This window comes from Rhipicephalus sanguineus, chromosome 5 (assembly GCF_013339695.2).
Source record: "Rhipicephalus sanguineus isolate Rsan-2018 chromosome 5, BIME_Rsan_1.4, whole genome shotgun sequence".
Taxonomy (NCBI): Eukaryota; Metazoa; Arthropoda; class Arachnida; order Ixodida; family Ixodidae; genus Rhipicephalus; species Rhipicephalus sanguineus.
Genome location: NC_051180.1, coordinates 1,758,319 through 1,776,222, shown reverse-complemented (window position 1 = coordinate 1,776,222; position 17,904 = coordinate 1,758,319). Strand labels below are relative to the sequence as shown.

Below are 17,904 nucleotides of genomic sequence, written 5' to 3'. Positions count from 1 at the left end.
GGCGACGGTACTGCGGCGGTGTGGCGTCTTGGCGTGGGCGTGGAGGAGGAGCATAACGGCGGGCTGCAGCAGCATAGCTCATAGCTTGCGGCTGCGAATCTGTTAGCTGAGGCGCGCCGAGTGAATGCTGCATCTCCTGGCGCACGACGTCGGCGATGGAATCTACTTGAGGTTGCGACGAAAGTAGAATTTTTCGCAGCTCCCCTTGCACGATTGCTGGAATCGGCTCACGCAGGTCGGTGGATCCTAGTGCTTGAACGTCGGCGTAGCTTATGGCCAAGAAGCTGCGGTTGTATTGCCGCGTTCGCATCTCAAGCGTTTTCTCGATTGTCGAAGCCTCCGAAGCAAATTCAGCGACCGTCTTTGGCGGGTTGCTTCTCAATCCAGCGAAGAGTTCCTGTTTCACACCCCGCATGAGGAACCTCACTTTCTTCTCTTCGGGCATACTTGGGTCGGCGTGTCGAAATAGGCGATTCATCTCTTCCGTGTAGATGGCAATATTTTCGTTGGGCAGCTGCACACGCGTCTCCAGCATAGCCGCTGCTCGTTCCTTGCGGACCACGGTTCTCGAACCGCGTCCTCGCGGCGTCTTCTAGGTAGAAGTATACATGGCGCAGCTTGTCCTCGCAGTTCCAGGTATTAAATGTTGAGACCCTTTCGAAGGTCTCGAGCCAAGTCTCGGGGTCTTCACATGGCGAACCACGGAAGGTCGGCGGCTCCCTGGGTGTCCGGAGAAGAATCGGTGCGGGCGGCACAGCGTCTGTCATCGTCGCTGTGGTCGAGGTCAGGGTCTTTGTTTGCCGGGTCTTTCAGGTAGAGGCCCGTGCTCTGGCGGTAGACCTTGTTGCCTGCGGTTTGCTCGCTGCTCGGCCTTGGCGTCGACGTCTTTGCGACTCGGGCTTGGTTCACGGCTTGATGGGGGCGCCCGGAACATGGACGAACAGCACCTCCAACAGATGTCACGTGGTCGTGACATCGACGAAGACAACAGTCAGCACGTCCGAGATGAAACTGTTTATTTGGCCGAACTTGTGGCCGGGAAATGAAAACTCAGACTACAGCAATACACGCTGTACACTGATAGCGGCGAACTGGGCGTCGGCCGTCGAACAACTGACAAGCGGTGAAGCGCGTCGGCATTTTTACATGTGCCGTCGAATATTCCAGCGTTATCGTTGGTTGTCGCGCAAGTTCTAGAATAAGCTCGAGTGTTCGCGTCTTGCGCGCAATCTTAACAAAACGATCTACAATAATCGTGAAGCATCTCGAACAATGAGGCGCGGTTTGCGCTTAGCGTTGCTCACAGTCTTTGTGGGCAAAAACCGAGTACAGCAAAAGTGATAATAAGAAACGCACGTGGCAATATTCACTGAACGTAATCTCTCATCACGACAACGTAAACGTGCTTGGTGAAGCTGTGCTGGAAGAATTTTGTCTTCTAAGCGAGAAGGAGTAGCCGGTGCCACTATAATGGCACCAACCTCTCCTATTTTTTCATTTCAATGAAAAAAGAAGTGCTCGTCACACTTATAATTTGTTTATTAGCTGTGATTAATTTGAAGGAGCCCATTGAATATATGTGCAAATGCTAATGTAATTGAGCACAGCCGTGTAAAGCTTTGTCGTATCTTTTTGTAAACTTCTATGATCTAAACATAGTTAATTAAGGCAAAACAGCTTTGAGCGTAGTTTGTAAACTGTCTCATAAAGCGCAATTAAATGTTGCATTTATGTTGCGCGGCGGCTGTATTTTCGATGGAGGCGAAAATGTTTGAGGCCCGTGTACTTAGATTTAGGTGCACGTTAAAGACCTCCAGGTGGTCCAAATTTCCGGAGCCCTCCACTACGGCGTCCCTCATAATCATATCGTGGTTTTTGGACGTTAAACCCCAGATAATATTGGATGTTGGAAAGACTGTTAATTCCCCTCACTGCCATGATGTTTGTTTTGTAATGTGACTTATAATGTAAAAAAACTGACCCTACGGATCGAGACCCGTTCGGTCTCTTAGTTTTTTTTAATTAAGAAGACTAATGATTAAATGTGGCTGGAGAGTCTTTTTATTCATATAATCTTGCCCAGCCAGACAGACTTCTATATATTTACCTTTGAATTTATAATTTCTGATGATTCACATGCAAACCATGATATGATTATGAGTCATACAGTAGTGGGCAACTCTAAATTGATTCTAACTGCCTGGAGTTAAACAAACACAGTTGCAGCCTTGAAGAAGACAAGGCTGCTTGTCGAAACATTTGCTCCAGCGACACCTCTTGTTCACAAATTTTTCGTCTCTTCAAGCTTCCGTCTTTCCCAGAACTTCAGACGCAGATGTAAGCACACAAGTGTCTTTGCATTTCGCCCCCAATGAAATGTGACCACCGTGGCTAGGTATAAAACCTGCATCGTTGAGCTCAGCAGTGCCACGTAACGTAACTAATGCATGGAGCTAGTGTTCAACTTCAACGCTATTGCGGTGTAGATTGCATGACACAGTAGACAGCGAATACTTGTGGACGATTGTAGGCACCCCTCCATGAGATGCCTGGTAAACCATTCACAAATACAGCATTGCAAGCGTGAGGTTCAAGACGACCTGTTGTAGCAGACGTTCACATGTTTCGCCGCACCTGCAGAGTGGACATTCGGGGGTAGTCACCCTGTCGTTGCCTGGCAATCCTGGAAAAACAAGTAATGACATCACCAGATATTGATTAGCATAATCAATGAATATTAAATTTTGCAAAAGTAAACATAAACATATTGAACAAAAACAGCGGTTTGTTACACATATATGTAAACGTACCTTATATTGCATGTCGTATCACTCGGGCTAGCTTCTTCACAAGGCGTGTCATGTAACAGGTGCCTTGCTCATTGCACACAGCTGTTTCCTTGTCAGGCCAGGAGGCTAGAGCAGAAAAAAAAATATTTCTGAATATAGTGACGGTTTTTTATCACACTAAAGTGAAAGTACACTCATAATTATGGGAAGCTTTTGATACACTAAATGTGTAGTAAAAATAACCTAAACTGACAACAGGAGAAATGAGACCTCTAAACCTGGCTTCTCAAATGCGACTCCGGCAAACTATAACTCATATGTTTTTTGCACTGATATACGGGCTAGTTACCAAGATACATGCGAGGCGTTGGTGATGCAGTTGCCTTCCTTTATTGCAGCGGCCTGGTTAATGTTAACCGAACGATAAACTCAGCAACTCGCTCCCACGTGAAGCCACGCCGCAAGGAACGCACGTTTTCTCATCGACAGAGTATGACGTTGAAAAATTGAATATTGCAGTGCGTCGCTTCCGTGTGATACCCACACAAAGCCATTGGTAAAAAAAAACTGAAGCAATAGGTTTTTACTCACCGGTCCGTATATCCTCGGGCTTGAAACGAGTGCCATCCGGTGAAAGCTTCAACGGTCCCTTCGTTCCCCTGAAGTCAGCTGAATGCACTTCGCGAAAGCATTTTAACGAGTCAAAACGAACAGAACAAAACAGAGTGTGTAGGCCGGCAGCGGCTCGAAACATTTACAGCGAAACGAAACAGCGCGAGGCCCATCCCTATGCACCGCGAACCGTTACCTGTCGTTGCGCCTGGCGGTATGCGGCGCATATACAAATGTACGCAGCGGCGCTTCACCATAGGCGGTTTGATTCGATTGTCGGCAAATAAAGCGCGTTGACTACAGCCTAATGGTGCTATATACGCCCTCCATTGCCACATTTATGCACGAAGCCGGCCTAACGTTCCTATCACGTGTCAGAGAAGCACAATCTGTCAATCAATGGGGTACTGGCTTTCGGTCGCAGTCATGTTTTGCACTGTGATCGATGTTTTTTCTTTCGCTATTTGTACGTGTTTAACTTGTGTTCAGCCTATACCACAACATTAAGAGTGTTGCGCGACTGCGCCCATTAAGTATTTAATTCTTGCTTTGGCGGCTACAAACCAGAGAGCCTGTACTTCTGCGTAATTAGATCAAGAAGGACTTTGCGCCCCTATTTCTCCACCCCTGTGCAGGGTAGCAAACCGGTTACTCGCGCCAGGTTAACCTCCCTGAGTTTTCTTTCATCTATTTCTCTCTCTTTTGAGTACTGTGCTTTTTTGTTTGCATGAATACGCGTGTACCACTATAAAAAATGCGTCGTTTGAGGCCCTTTTTACCGCTAACCAGCCTTTGTAGATGCTTTTGCGGTATCACAATGATTTCAAAATCGCCAACACTTTACTAGATGGTGTCGCGAAAACTCTACATTCACACCTCGACATTTTGTACTTCTTTCGTTTAGGACGACGCCAAGTGCACTATGTGATGTGCTTGAACGACAAAGTGGCACCACGTGGAAATGATTTTTTCCAATGGACGGTAGGATGGTTCGACCTAGCGCCATACCTACACGAGCTTGTGTATATCGTGTATATGTGTATATCGTGTAGGCATAAGTACAGACATTCGTTGCTACGCTAGCACAACGGAATAAGCTGTCATGTGACGACGTGCGTGACGTACGCACACATCCGAACAAAGTGTGGCTAGCGGACGACGAAAAGAGCCGTCCACACCGCGGGGTTTCGTCCGCTCGCCGCTAGGTGCCGACTCTGCTCGATCCCGCGGCCAACTGCTGCAGCTGTCAACAGCTCCGGTAACCAGGTATCCGCAAACGTTAGGAAGTCGACAGACAAACTAAAGCTCTCTACTGTCGGGATCGTATGGCGTAGTGAACAGATAACTGCTTCGGCGTTGAGACGTGCGTACGTGGGATTGGTATGCCTTGAGAACGCAGCGTTGCCCACTCTTAATACGAGTCAGTAAAGCATCCATCACGTAACTTGCATGTTACACATAAACACGGTTACAGAGCGCCAATGTTGTGATTTCACTGCCACGTTCGTCACTTCTAGACCTGCTACGTAACGCATTCAACGTACGAGCAGGGCCCGCGTCTCGAATAATTTTCATTTCTCCACGTGTGGCGTCCCATGCGTTTCACCCAACACCGCGTGCGTTTGTATTCTGCCGTTAGTATCCCGGAAAACGAATGAGGCATGGCGTATTTGTCTAAGGCAGCGAGCTCGCGGAGCGAGAGGTCGCAGGTTCGAAACCCCGGTCAAGCGCTTCGCAATTTTTTGCTTCTCCGTTATTTTTATTTGTCGCTTTTGTTTATATATAAATACACATACATATTAAATGCGAAGCATTTCTTAGCGAACCTCAGGCACTTTGGCCGTTTCTATCTACGTATCTATCTATCTGTCTATCTGTCTATCTATCTATCTATCTATCTATCTAGCCGCCTACGTCTGGGCGCTCTCCTGGTCCTCTCCATAACTTGTAATATACCAAAATTGGCATAGCAGGGGATCAATGCATGACAAACACGATTCACTGGTCATGACACGAATAACGCAAAATACATGTCGCGTACGTCATGAAACCCTTTCTCTCAGTCACGTGTGGCACATACCCGTAAACCAGAGTTAATGTTATGCGGGTATGTGCCACAGGTGACACAGAGCTTCAACCGACACAGTCACCGCGAACACACACATTTACACGCAAGTAAAGTCATATTAATAAGAATTATTGGGGTTTTATGTCCGAAAACCACGATATGATATGAGAGACGCCGTAGCGAAGGGCTCCGGAAAACTTGACCATCGGGCATTCTTCAACATGGACCGAGATCGCACACAACACGGGCATCTAGCATTTTGCCTCCATCGAAACGCGACCGCCGTGGCTGGGATCGAACCCGCTACCTTCGGGTCAGCAGCCGAGCACCTTAACCGCTACACCACCGCGGCGGACGCAAGCAAATTGAGGAAACTGAAGACAGAGCACCCCTGGAAGAAGCTCAACTACCATCCACTCGTCCACGTGGACCACAACGTGGACCACGTGGATTACGCAAAACCCGGCGTCAATGCTTCCTACAATGAACCTGCTGAGAGAACCAAGCCTCTCATCATTACCGGTGACTTCAACATTGATTTATCAAGACCCAACCACGATTGGTCCTTATACTGCGTGAACGACGGCTTGGATGTGGTCAGGGCTTCAAAACACCTCGCTGCCACGTCCAGGAGAGGAGGCACCATAGATCATTTCATCGTAAGAGGCATCCAGGATTTCCACCAGCTGCACTATACCTCGCACTTCACTACACTTAGACTCCTCATAGCCGCGATCCCGAACGCGAGTTTGTAATATGCAGAGCGCACAACGCATGGCAACGGCAGCGGCGCGCTATTGGCTGCGCGCACACAGGGACGCCGCTGCGGAGTTCCGCCTAGCAACGGCCGCGCCGCGCTCTCCTTCTCGGGGTGCCTTCCGCGGGAATTTTAAACGGTGAACGCGGCCGCTGGGCCCCGTAGAATTTTCGTCGCCGCTTGTGAAGTGCTACTGCTCTCGCGTTGACCGAATACGCCGTCGTCGCCGTATGGTTCGACTGTGCTTTGTGCATTTTGTTTTGTTATAACGGTGAACACGTTCGCCCATGAACATTTGTGTTGTCGCCACTGTCTTTTGTGCCTTGGCGCTGCAGCAAGACGCGATCGGCCGTTGTGTTCCACTGTGCGTTTCTTTTTTTCTTTTTTTAAGAGTGAACACGCTCGCCCTTGAATATCTGTGCTGTCTGCTGTGTCTTTTGAGCCATCGCGTTGTCGCCTCTGTTGCACTCCGACAAACAGAGAAGTAACACCACCTGAGCTAGTGACGGCGCCACGCGACTGTTCCGCGTTAGGTTTAAGGCCAAATCCCATACGAGTGAAAATGCACGCGACAGCGACGAGCGACCCGACGTAGATCGCCTTCGTGCAAGCGGACGCTTGCATTGACATACCCCATACACGTGACGGCTTTGGCGAGCGAACTCCATTGTTGCTGGCATGAGGCCGTCTACTTGTATAGCAAAAGTGCCGCGAACAGTCTCTATTAGAGACTGTTCGTCGTGTGTCGTTTGATCATATTTGATATGCTCAATAAAATGCCAAATTACCGGAAAACGATGTTTTGTTTTCGCAGCGAACCTTCAAAAAGCCGGGCCGGGCCGGGCCCGGGATTGTGTTTTCGTACGTCGGGCCGGGCCGGGTGGGCTGGCAGCCCTTTGCCGTCGGGCTCGGGCGGGCCTTCGACAATGTCAGCGGGCCCGGGCCGGGCTCGGGCTCGGAAATACGGCCCGTGCACAGCTCTAATCACGGTGATGATGACATTGTTCAAGAACTAAGAACCCCTAATACACATAAACGTGGGTTCGTGAAACGTGCCGCGTTCTCCGTCATAACGGACAAGTATAAGCATAACAACTGTAACTGTGACTGTAACGTACGTGCAGTGCGCCCGCGCGTGCCACTCGGCTGTGTATATATCTATAGGGAGACTCCTGAATGAAGCTTAGTTGCGAGTAACGCATGTCCTGTGAATCTGTGTTCCTTCTTTGTCCTGATCAGATTCGCGCTATCCAGTATTGAAGAATATAAGCACTACATATCAGCTTACCGCGTCTGATGTTGCTAACACCCATGTTGCTGTTGCCATCGTTGAGCAACTGTAAACAACTGTTTATATAATACATATGCGACTCTTCAACATATGAGTGTGCATATACTACTTTCATATTTCTCTAGCGTGAGTCCGTAACGTTTCGCTCAATGTGAAAAATTACGCCACTGTCACCTTACTGCGCACGCTTTGCATAACATCGATTACCACGATACGTGGGATCTGCCGAAATTTTTAGGGGCGAAGCTCCTTAAGGCGGCACCCGTTCGTCCCTCGTAGTGGTCGTAGTAGTGAGTAACAAGTCTTACGCTTTGACCTCCAAGGTGGTGCCGGTGGGAGATTTCTCCTGTGCGTTGTTGAACAATAAAAAATTCGCAGCGTGCGCGTTAACTAAAAGCCGAATTCTTCTGTCTCTCATTCCCCATTAGCAGCCATTGGCATGTTCCAGTAGGAAACGTTAGTAGAAGTAGAAGTGTAAGTGTTAGCTAAAAGCCGACTTCTTCTGTCTCTCATTGCCATTAGCAGCCATTGTTTACCTCCAAGGTAGTGCCTGGTGAGATTTCTCCTGTGCGTGATTAAACAATAAAAATTTTGTTCAAAACGCCGTTGATTGATGAAATAAACCAACGAAAGACGCCAGATGTTTTGTAAAAGCAGAACGAAAGAACGCCAGATGTTTTTCTTAAAGTGTAGTAGTAGTAGGGTAGTAGTTGCATGTAGCCACCTCGCCCGATCGTCAACGGGCGAGGTGGACCGGCAACGGCGCGAGGACCCTGCCGTACGAGAGTTAAATCACACTAAAAGACATACTTTGCGGGCGATACACTCTAGTGAGCTTTCAACTTTTCGTCTTAGTGTACATGATACAGAAATTATTTCTACGAAAAACGCAAGGCACACCTTGAGCAATATGTTTGGTTTTGGGACGCTAAATGGAACCATGAGGCGATGCGAAGCCGGAGCACTTGCACGATCGCGTTCCGTTGGCTTTCGTTGGGCATGCTACCGACCTGGCGTCGTGGAACGCGCGTCCTGTCTTCCCTCTAGCCTTGCCTTTAATTCGCACAGGGCGAGCGGGGAATGCGGTCGCTCTTGGCGCTCTTTCGCTCGGGAGTGGACTTCTTCCTTGCATTTCACCGATCACAAGTGATAATGAAGGGACCACGTAAACCAACAGTACAATAAAAGTTTGATGTTTAATATATACACGATGTTTCACACTCTTTATATTATGTACTGGCCGCATTTCACGGAAGAGTTTCACGGTTTACAGATGATTCCCTCCGTAGCTTCGCCCCACTCATCATCATTCACCCCGTGGATATGCTGTGATTTTTTGGAACATGACGGCGATGGCGACGGCAAAAATCCGCCGAAAGTGTTCATATAATTGCTATCGCAATAAAAGAATGCCCAGCCCAGAAACTGCCGTTGAATAAATCCAGCTGATGACGCCATAGCGGGCGCGAGGAGAACTAGGCCCGAGACACTGTTTCGGCGCCACGCGAAATGCCGCACCTTTTTAGGAGCTTGCTCGCCAAGCTTCTTATGCTCGCGCCTTGTCCATCGCGCCGTATCTACTAGTTCTCATTGCTCCCGCTAGAGGCGCAGCTGTGCTCTCTCCGGTGATTCAAGCGCGCTCACTAGAAGGCGCGCGGCACACTCGGCGCGTGCTCTCGTTTGATAGGTGACCGCTAGAGGGCCGCGCTCATATACAGCGCTTGCTCTCGGAGCGCTTCCTTTCTTTTCGGCGGGAGCTCACTCAGTACACTTCGCTACAGCTACTCACCATGAACACCGAAGAAGCCAAGGCAGCGGGGGTGAAAGCTCGCAAGGCAGCACCGCGGGCTCGCCTCCAAGAAAATTAATAAACATTGTTTATATAATGTGTATATATATAACGTAGTCACATCTTTATATGAAGATAGAGGAATTTGTACCGAGGATTCACGGGTTAACCTATCATCTCCGAGCAAGCTCCTCTAACATCACTCACTTCGCGGATATGGCGTGACTTTTTTTATGTAGCGTACATGACTTAACTATATAAGGCTATGCTCTACTCTACTAGCGGGTCTGTTCAAGACAATGGAACACTATTTTATTAGCGGGAAAGATGTCATTCTGTTTTGTGATATCCTTCAACGAACTCAAAACAAAAGAAAAGATTTTACCAATAATTCACATACTATACGTTACCTTCTCAAAACGTCTCTTGATGAAGTGCCCTTCGAATGCACAGTTTGTGGAAAACGCGTGTGAAATATCGCACTGCAGAAACAACCATTGCTTCAAGTGTGCATTTCGTTCGTATGGCTATTCATCTGAAGGACATTTATGAAGAACTTGACATCAGACCAGAGTGGCACCCCATCTTGATGAGGCGCTCATCCTTACCAGCCTCCCTGTGCGACAGATTATGAACTTTTCCTATTTTTGTGGACTTGTACAGGGCATGTATGTTAGTCTTTGAATGCTCCTCTTGTGTGCGATTATTGTCACGGAGTGAACGCAGCCCTACGTCATAACGTTTGCGATCATTTCAAATACGCATTTTGATAAATACCACGAAAGAAAAAAAGTACCTTCATGGCCGAGTGGTTAAGGTGCTCGCCTAAGGATCGTGGGAAGACGGGTTCGAATCTCGCCTCGCCAAGAAATATTTTTCCCAGGAATTTTTTTGTTTTTTTGTTTCAATATTTCTCTCTCTGTGTGTGTGGCTATCTTTCTCTCTCCCTCTCTCTCTGTAGTCATTCTCTCGCCCATCAGGTTATTGTATTCCGCGCCATAGAAATCACGGCAAGTGTTCTGGGAGCGAAGCAGAAGATGAAGGAGACGACGACGACGATGAAGAAGAGGACTAAGACAACTGGTGCCGGTTCATGATGATGATCATTTCTGTTTCCGACAGACAAATTACGGCGAGCTTCAACAGCACCGCTGTTTAAAAAATTACACCATCTCCCGCTAAAGGGGACCATGAGGCGATGCGAAGCCGGAGCACTTGCACGATCGCGTTCCGTTGTCATTAGTTGGGCATGCTACCGACCTCGGGCATGCTACCAACCTCGCGTCGTGGAACGCGAAGAGGAACACTACGCTCATCGTGTCTTCCCTCTAGCGTGGCCGTTAATTCTCACAGGGCGAGCAGGGATCGCGGTCGACAGGCGCGCGAGAGGGAGGTAGCGTGGGAGAGGAGAGAGAGGGGAAGTGGACGCGCATGCGCTGGCGCTCATCGCAGCGCTGCGCAGGAGAGAATTTCGAACGCGGTCGACAGGCGTGCGAGAGGGAGGCAGCGTGGTAGAGGAGAGAGGGGGGGGGGAGGAGACACACGTGCGCTGGCGCTCATCGCGGCGCTGCGCAGGAGAGAATTTCGGCATGTCGAGCCCGAATTTCAGAGGAGTCAACCGAAGCAAGCGCTGGACCGAACGCGTGCAGCGCTCTACCACTTGAAGGAGAGGAGACTAGAGGAGGAGAGACGCGCATGCGCCGCGAGAGCAGAAGCGAGAACGCAGGAGAAGCGCAAGCAGGTGCTGGTAGAGAAGTGGAGAGAGTAACGCGCAGCTGTTGGAGAGAGGGAAGGAGGAGAGTCGCGCATGCTTAGTGTGAGTGCGGATTAGCAGGCCGCGGTACATACCCCCGAGCAAGAGATGCTTCGCATCTAAAAAGTCACAGTTTTACCGCAAGAGCGAAGCAATGAATGCGAAAGCAACAAATTGTAGTGTTACACGAAGTGAGGCTGGCAGCTAACTGTTTTGTATCCGATCTCACGTAACTACAAAACGCTGGTGTAAGAGAATACGGCCGCTCCAGGGAGAGATGCTCTCCGCATGGTCACTTCACGTTGAGAGCGAAGCACGTAGAAGGGCATACGAGCCACCCGCTGCGATGGCTTTCGAGATAGCGCGCGCGCCAGCGATAGCGACCGTGCCCTTAGATTCAAAGTTTAAGTTGCTCCTCGCGTGACACTCCCCCCCCCCCCCTCGCGTCTTGGCGACATTTAAGGCTCGTTAAAGACGGGCGGGGCGTTTCCTGTCTGCTTCGACGGCAGCAGGCCTCCCGAGCAAGGTGATGTTATCGCATGCACCCTCCTAGCGACGGAAATGGGCCGGCTTGTTTGAACTCTGTTTCGGCCGCGTTCGTCGCCCCCGCTCGTGTGCTTTTACCCGCGGTAGAACGTACAATGGGCGAGGGGATATTATCAATTTGGACTTCATACCGGAAGGACATGACGGCGACGGCAAAAACCCGTCGAGACTGTCCATATAATTGCTATCGCAAAATCACACCATCTCCCGCTAAAGGGGACCTGACGCGATGCGAAGCAGCGTTTCGGCATGTAGAGCCCGCGTTTCAGAGGGGGAGTGGAGAGGAGAAGGGAGAGAGGCAAAGGGGAGAGGAGAAGTGGAGAGGGGGATGGGAGAGGGTGAGTGGAGAAAGGGAGAGGGGAGCGGGGAAGTGGGGAAGGGGAGGGGAGAGAGAGGGATGGGGGAGGGAAAGAGGAGGGGGACCGGTGAGAGGGGAGTGGGGAGGGGAGGGGAGAGGGGGAGGAATGGAGAGGGGAAGGGGAAATGGGAAGTGGGGATGGGAGAGGGAGAGGAGGTGTGTGGAGAGGGCTTGCGCATGCGCAGTAAGAGTGGTCACGCCGCACACCACCACCACCACCACCACCGGATTGAACTCCGCTATAAGATGCTTCACATCTCCTAAAAAACTCGTCCAAGCTTCATGCAGCGCGCACCGACGCCATACATTTTATTTTGCGCGGCGCCCGCCTATCGGTGGCGCCACACTGCAATATGCAGTATGGTAGATGGCCGCGGTTAGGCGCCAGGCGTGATATCGCGTGCGCCCCGCAAACTTGTCGGTGACGTCAACAATGCTCGCTTTATTCGTGCAACGTCACATGGCGTCTTCGACCTACGTCATACTAGTGGCGATGTCGCGAGGTGCTGCCAACTTAGGTGAATAGTCACACTTACATTAGTGCCAAATTAGGATATCTTAAAGGCAATGTTCGCAACTGATAATCGGCCAGAAGCGCCTACGTATGCAGGACAATAAAATAACACAATTGCAGTTTTCGTGTCATGGGTCCTTTAACGACGGAAAGAGATACTACTTTCACGTCCGTGTTATAAACGACGAAAGAGTACTCAAACATCACTTTGAAGTTTCTTTATTCAGCTTGACTGCTGGGTCATCTGGTTGTGGATGAAGTCCAAGAAAGGCGCCACCTTTGTAAACACTGTAGGCATGTTGGGCAGCGCACAGTATACCGAATGGGACACCAATCCGGCCAAGAACCAAGTGCGCTCGTCGAAAGTACATTGCAGCGGCCCTCCAGAATCCCCCTGCGGCAGAGATCTTGGTTGAAATCTGCGTCAGCGTGGTCTCACCACAACACGATAGCAAAAAAACTCATGAGCCATTAACTCTTGAAGTTGGATGACCAACGAAGCTTCGTAGCACACGACACAGTGGTGACTCATAATTTCGATGAAAGGCAAGAAATACATAATTTTCATGAAAGGTGCAGAAGGTCCTTTTAAATGCGAATGCATTTCTTAGTCGGGCTATGTCAGGCGTCGGTCGGTGTCCGCGCGCCTCTCCGCTCTCACTCCCTCTCCCATAGCAACAGCTGCGGGCGCGCGCGCTTATCCTCGCCCCTAGCAACCGGAGCAGGTGGTGCGGGCGGAGTAGCGGAGAGTGAGTGGAGAGGACGAGCGCGCTCTGGCTTGTGAGGGCGCTCGCATCGCGGGAGCTCGGCGGAGCTCCCGCGTGTGTGGAGAGAGTGTAGAAGAGGGTAGGTGCAGTGCTTCGCCGCTCCTTCTCTCGCCGTTGGCTCTCTCTCCTCCCTGCGCCACCGCCTCAATGCAGTGCGTTTGAAACGAGTTTGTAGCGTTTGTGCTGCCTTGGCACAGCCTGAAAACAGCGCGTTTTAAACGCGTTTGTGCTACATTGAAGGCGGTGGCAACATCCCTGAGGTGATTACGAACGCACGTAGGAAGCGTTCGTTGAAAGAGGCGCCCAAAAGGGAGACACTTGAGCGCGTCGATGTGTCCAGCTTTACGACATTAAAATTACTACGCCGTGTACTCTCGGCGCAAGAAATGCATTCGCATTTCCTCACGATTCCCTTCGGGGAGGTGGGGGCATTTTTAGGGGCGAAGCTCCTTAAGGCGGCAGCCGTTCGTTCCTTGTAGTCGCAGTAGTGCGTAACCAGTCGTAACGCTAGTACCAGATCTTGACCTCCAAGGTGGTGCCGGTGGGAGATTTTTCCTGTGCGTTGTTGAACAATCAAAAATTCCCAGCGTGCGCGTTAACTAAAAGCCGAATTCTTCCGTCTCTCATTCCCCGTTAGCAGCCATTGGCGTGTTCCAGTAGGAAACGTTAGTAGAAGTAGAAGTGTAAGTGTTAGCTAAAAGCCGACTTCTTCTGTCTCTCATTCCCATTAGCAGCCATTGTTTACCTCCAAGGTAGTGCCTGGTGAGATTTCTCCTGTGCGTGATTAAACAATAAAAATTTTGTTCAAAACGCCGTTGATTGATGAAATAAACCAACGAAAGACGCCAGATGTTTTCTAAAAGCAAAACGAAAGAACGCCAGATGTTTCTAAAGCAAAACGAAAAGACGCCAGCTGCTTAACGAAAGACGCCAGATGTTTTCTAAAGCAATGGTTTTCTAAACAATGAAAATTCACAGCGTACATGTAAAATTAAAGTAAGCTGCAATTCGTCATAACTCATCGAACCTTTAGTATAAACGCGCCCGATCTCACGTCGGTGATGATGTACTGGGCAGAATTCACGGAAGATTCACGGTTTACCGATGAACCTCCGCAGCTTCGCCCACTCATCATCATTCACTCCGTGGATATGCTGTGATTTTTTTTTTAATACAGCGTTTGCTCCTTTGAACTATTCCATTTGAGTAGCATTTCTGTTGCGATAGGCGTCCTCTTGTCTGCTTGCCGTATGCGCTTGGCGTTTCGTGCATCATCGTAAGGAGCCAATTGAGGAGCATATGTGTCTTTTTTGTAAATTCTCCGAATCGCGACATATTTGTGAGCCAATGGTGAGTGGTGGGGTTTGCTCAATTTATGCGGCACGTACGTTGTTCACCTGTGTATTCGCTTCCTCATTTGACCGTGTTGCTTCGGGTCAAAGGAACTAGGGAACACACGCTGCGGTCGCCACGTATCGGGGTACACCGACAGTCGCAGCGTCAGTGCGCACACTATCGAACGCCACAGCTATAGTGTTGGCAATCCGAGGGTTCTATCCTAGACTTTCGCCATTTTCTGTATAATTTGGCGCAGGTGTGACGTCACACAATGGTGACACGGACACATGAATCGCTTGCCCAACGTGACGTAAAGGGGACATGAAATACAAAGAAACGTGTAATTAAGTGACATTTTGTTTCTTAAGTTGTAACCGCAATGACAAAAAATAAAACGAAAGTGAAGCGTTTAGCTTTAAAGTCGTGAAGCAGACAATATCGTCTGCAATTTAGCGCCATTTGAAGATGAGCGACGACACCATAGCAACTTTTCTAGCCACTGAGCGAGCCAGCCGAGCCAGTGCCGATATTGCCGACGTAACTATGTTTTGTTTAGGTGTTCTGTGGTTATGTCGGCAGAGCGCTGAAGAGTGGGCCGCGATGTTAGATTTTTATTAGCGATCATCCTCATATGGAGAGGGCGGCTTGCAACTTGCTGCCGGAGGTACGACGGGAGCTGTGGCAGACGCTGACAGAGCGTCTTAACCGCCTGGGCCCAAGCAGCAGGCCGCCGCGAGCGGCTGTGGTGAAGTAAGGTGGCGGCAGCGCGAGCCCGAGGCGTGGAATCGCAGCGCAGTCAGGTAAGGTTGCGTTTCACTTGGGTGGACTTGACGTTTCAGCTATGCACATGCTTATTGCAACAGAACAGTACCAACTAGCCCAACAGCGAGTTGTGCTATTTTTAACGTCTCCGGTGTGCCAAGGATGTTCCTGAACTATCGTGATCATTAAGATGGTGCTCTGTTTTGCTAAGGATGCGTACGGACCACTGTAAATAATAGGTACATCGTGTAAACATAGAGAAGAACAAGCAACAAAAGTTAAGTTTCAGGACCTCACGTAATGCACGATCAATTGAATCTGAAAGATATGGTCTAGGCATAGAAACCGTCGTAACTAGCGCAACTAGACAGGACACACAGCAAGGAACAGAAGAGCACAGGCGCACACTAACAACTGATTTTATTGAGGGCGCATCCACAGCTCTATACATCAACAAGCTGCGCAGGCGCACCGTCACAGCAGCCAACAATCAAACAAGGTGCGATAAAAAGAAAGGAAAAGAAAATTCAAACACGGCGCGAAAGAAATTGAATTTCAGCACTGGTACAGCGCAATGGAAGTGTCGCTTACACACACCTCACCTGATTCCCTGATAAAAAATGCTTCTAATGTTTCGCGAGCCGTTCTTTTGTCTACTTCTGCCTAGGATTTTTGCACATCGGAATTTTCTTTCGAAAGCCTGCCCTTAGGCATAATATTTATTCAGAAATACACATATAAATTTGCTTCGTGTATGAAGTCCAGTAACGAGCGGTGGTGAGGTCCACTAATCCAGCGGTCAAGGTCGGGTGGTCGGCCAGGTCTGAGGCCTGTTGCACGTAGGTGACGACGACGGCTTAATTGTAGACCCGTGCATGTCCACAATAAGTGTGTGACAGCTACATCGCTGATTGGGGCGTCGCAAAATGGGCACGATGTACCATACGGGCCGCGGTACTTTGGCGCCCAAAGGGTGGTCAGGATGGGGTAAGCGCAACCCCAACGCGAAGCCTCCGCAACGTAACCTCCTCTCGGCGGGTTAAACCACTAGGGAGGTCTGACCCACACGGAGGTATAAAAGCTCGTGTGGTACGTCGGAGGCTTTCTTTTTCCCGTAGCATCTGTCCTTGAGCGTCCTCAGGAATCGTCTGTTCTTTGCTGTGTGCCCTGTTTAGTTACGCTACCCTTCCAATTGTTTCTATGTCAGAACACCAACTCGTCCAACAGTCAACTCTTTTAATGGTCTAAGCAAATATCAGTCCACAGAATTGATGCATCCCTGAAGTTGTTAACGATAGCAGGTACTTCTACGTTGGTTAAAACATCCGGATAAGAAGTACTTAATGGCCACAGATAAAAGAAAGGAATTGTAGTATTTCACGCAGTTGATGTTACTTTGGACTGACAATACTAAGAAGTGCACGAACTGCACGCAAAGAGATATCTTTTTTCTAGATGTCCTTGTTTCAAAACTGGCTGACACAATATTATAGACATCCTTTGTTGTTGTTGGCAGCAGTTAATGATGATACAATGATGTACGCAATGAAACAACTTGACTGCTTTTTATTATTGCAAGGACAAACCGTAACATGGTTGCTGTTGCTCAAGAGCTATGAAAAAACTAGGCGATTTCAGCAAAGTACTTGGAAAATCATTTCGGAAGAAGGTGAATTCCCTTGCAGCACATTCTGAAAGTTTGTGTAGTTTGCGTGGTGCAACCAGAAAACGTCGAGGAGCGCCTTGCGCTGCTTAGTAACCAGCGGCGCCACAGCTGGCGAAGCACCTGCTCCGCGGGACCACGACAAGACTCTGGGAAAGCCGTGCACCACCGCGCCCCAGCCGCGATTAGCTCCGCCTAGCTACTTAGCATAGAGTTAATAGACTGACTCAGGCACGTAGCCAGGATTTCTTTTCGGGGAGGGCCCAAGGCCTCCCCGAAAATAAAGTCTTAAAGAAAGTATTTCCATGGCAAGAAGAAAAAAAAAATTCGGCAGATCCCACGTACCATGGGAGTCGATGTGATGCGAAGCATGCGGTGGGAAGGTGACTGGCGTATTTTTTTTTACTGAGCGAAACGTTACAAAATGGCGCTAAAGATTTGTATAAATTTTATACGCACACATATATGTTGAAGAGCCGCATATGTGTTATATAACCAGTTGTTTACAGTAGGGTAACGCTGGCAACGGCAACGTGGGTATTATACCAACACCAGAAGCCGTAAGCTGATATGTAGTTCTTATACTTCTCCCTTATGATAGAGAACGTACGCACGTTTCACGAACACGTGTGCATGTGTGCAAGAAGTTCTTGGCAGTTCTTGAACAAGGTCATCATTCCCGTGATCAGTGAGCAGCAGCAGCTGGTCACGACTTGTTATCGGATCAGGTCGTGATCGCGCTGACGAGGGGTCCATGTGTAGTGAAGTATGAGGTATAGTACAGCTTTTGGAAACCGTGGATGCCTCGGTCATTTTGTCGACAAATTGTCTGTAGATAGAGCCGGCGACATCTAGGAATCTGAAGTCATCCTTCGCGTTGGTGAGGTATAGGCCGTC

The 17,904-nt window shown here is 49.3% G+C and overlaps 1 protein-coding gene across 1 annotated transcript in view; it reads right to left on the bottom strand.

Annotated features, from left to right (window-relative positions):
* Window positions 1-12,688: 12,688 nt before the first annotated feature.
* The window catches only part of LOC119393119 (anionic trypsin-2-like), a 140,638-nt gene continuing 135,422 nt past the window's right edge, over window positions 12,689-17,904 (bottom strand). Inside the window, exon 6 of the mRNA XM_037659944.2 lies at window positions 12,689-12,871. Coding sequence (XP_037515872.1) covers window positions 12,701-12,871 — 171 coding nt within the window. The 3' untranslated portion in view covers window positions 12,689-12,700. The remainder of the gene's footprint in view (window positions 12,872-17,904) is intronic.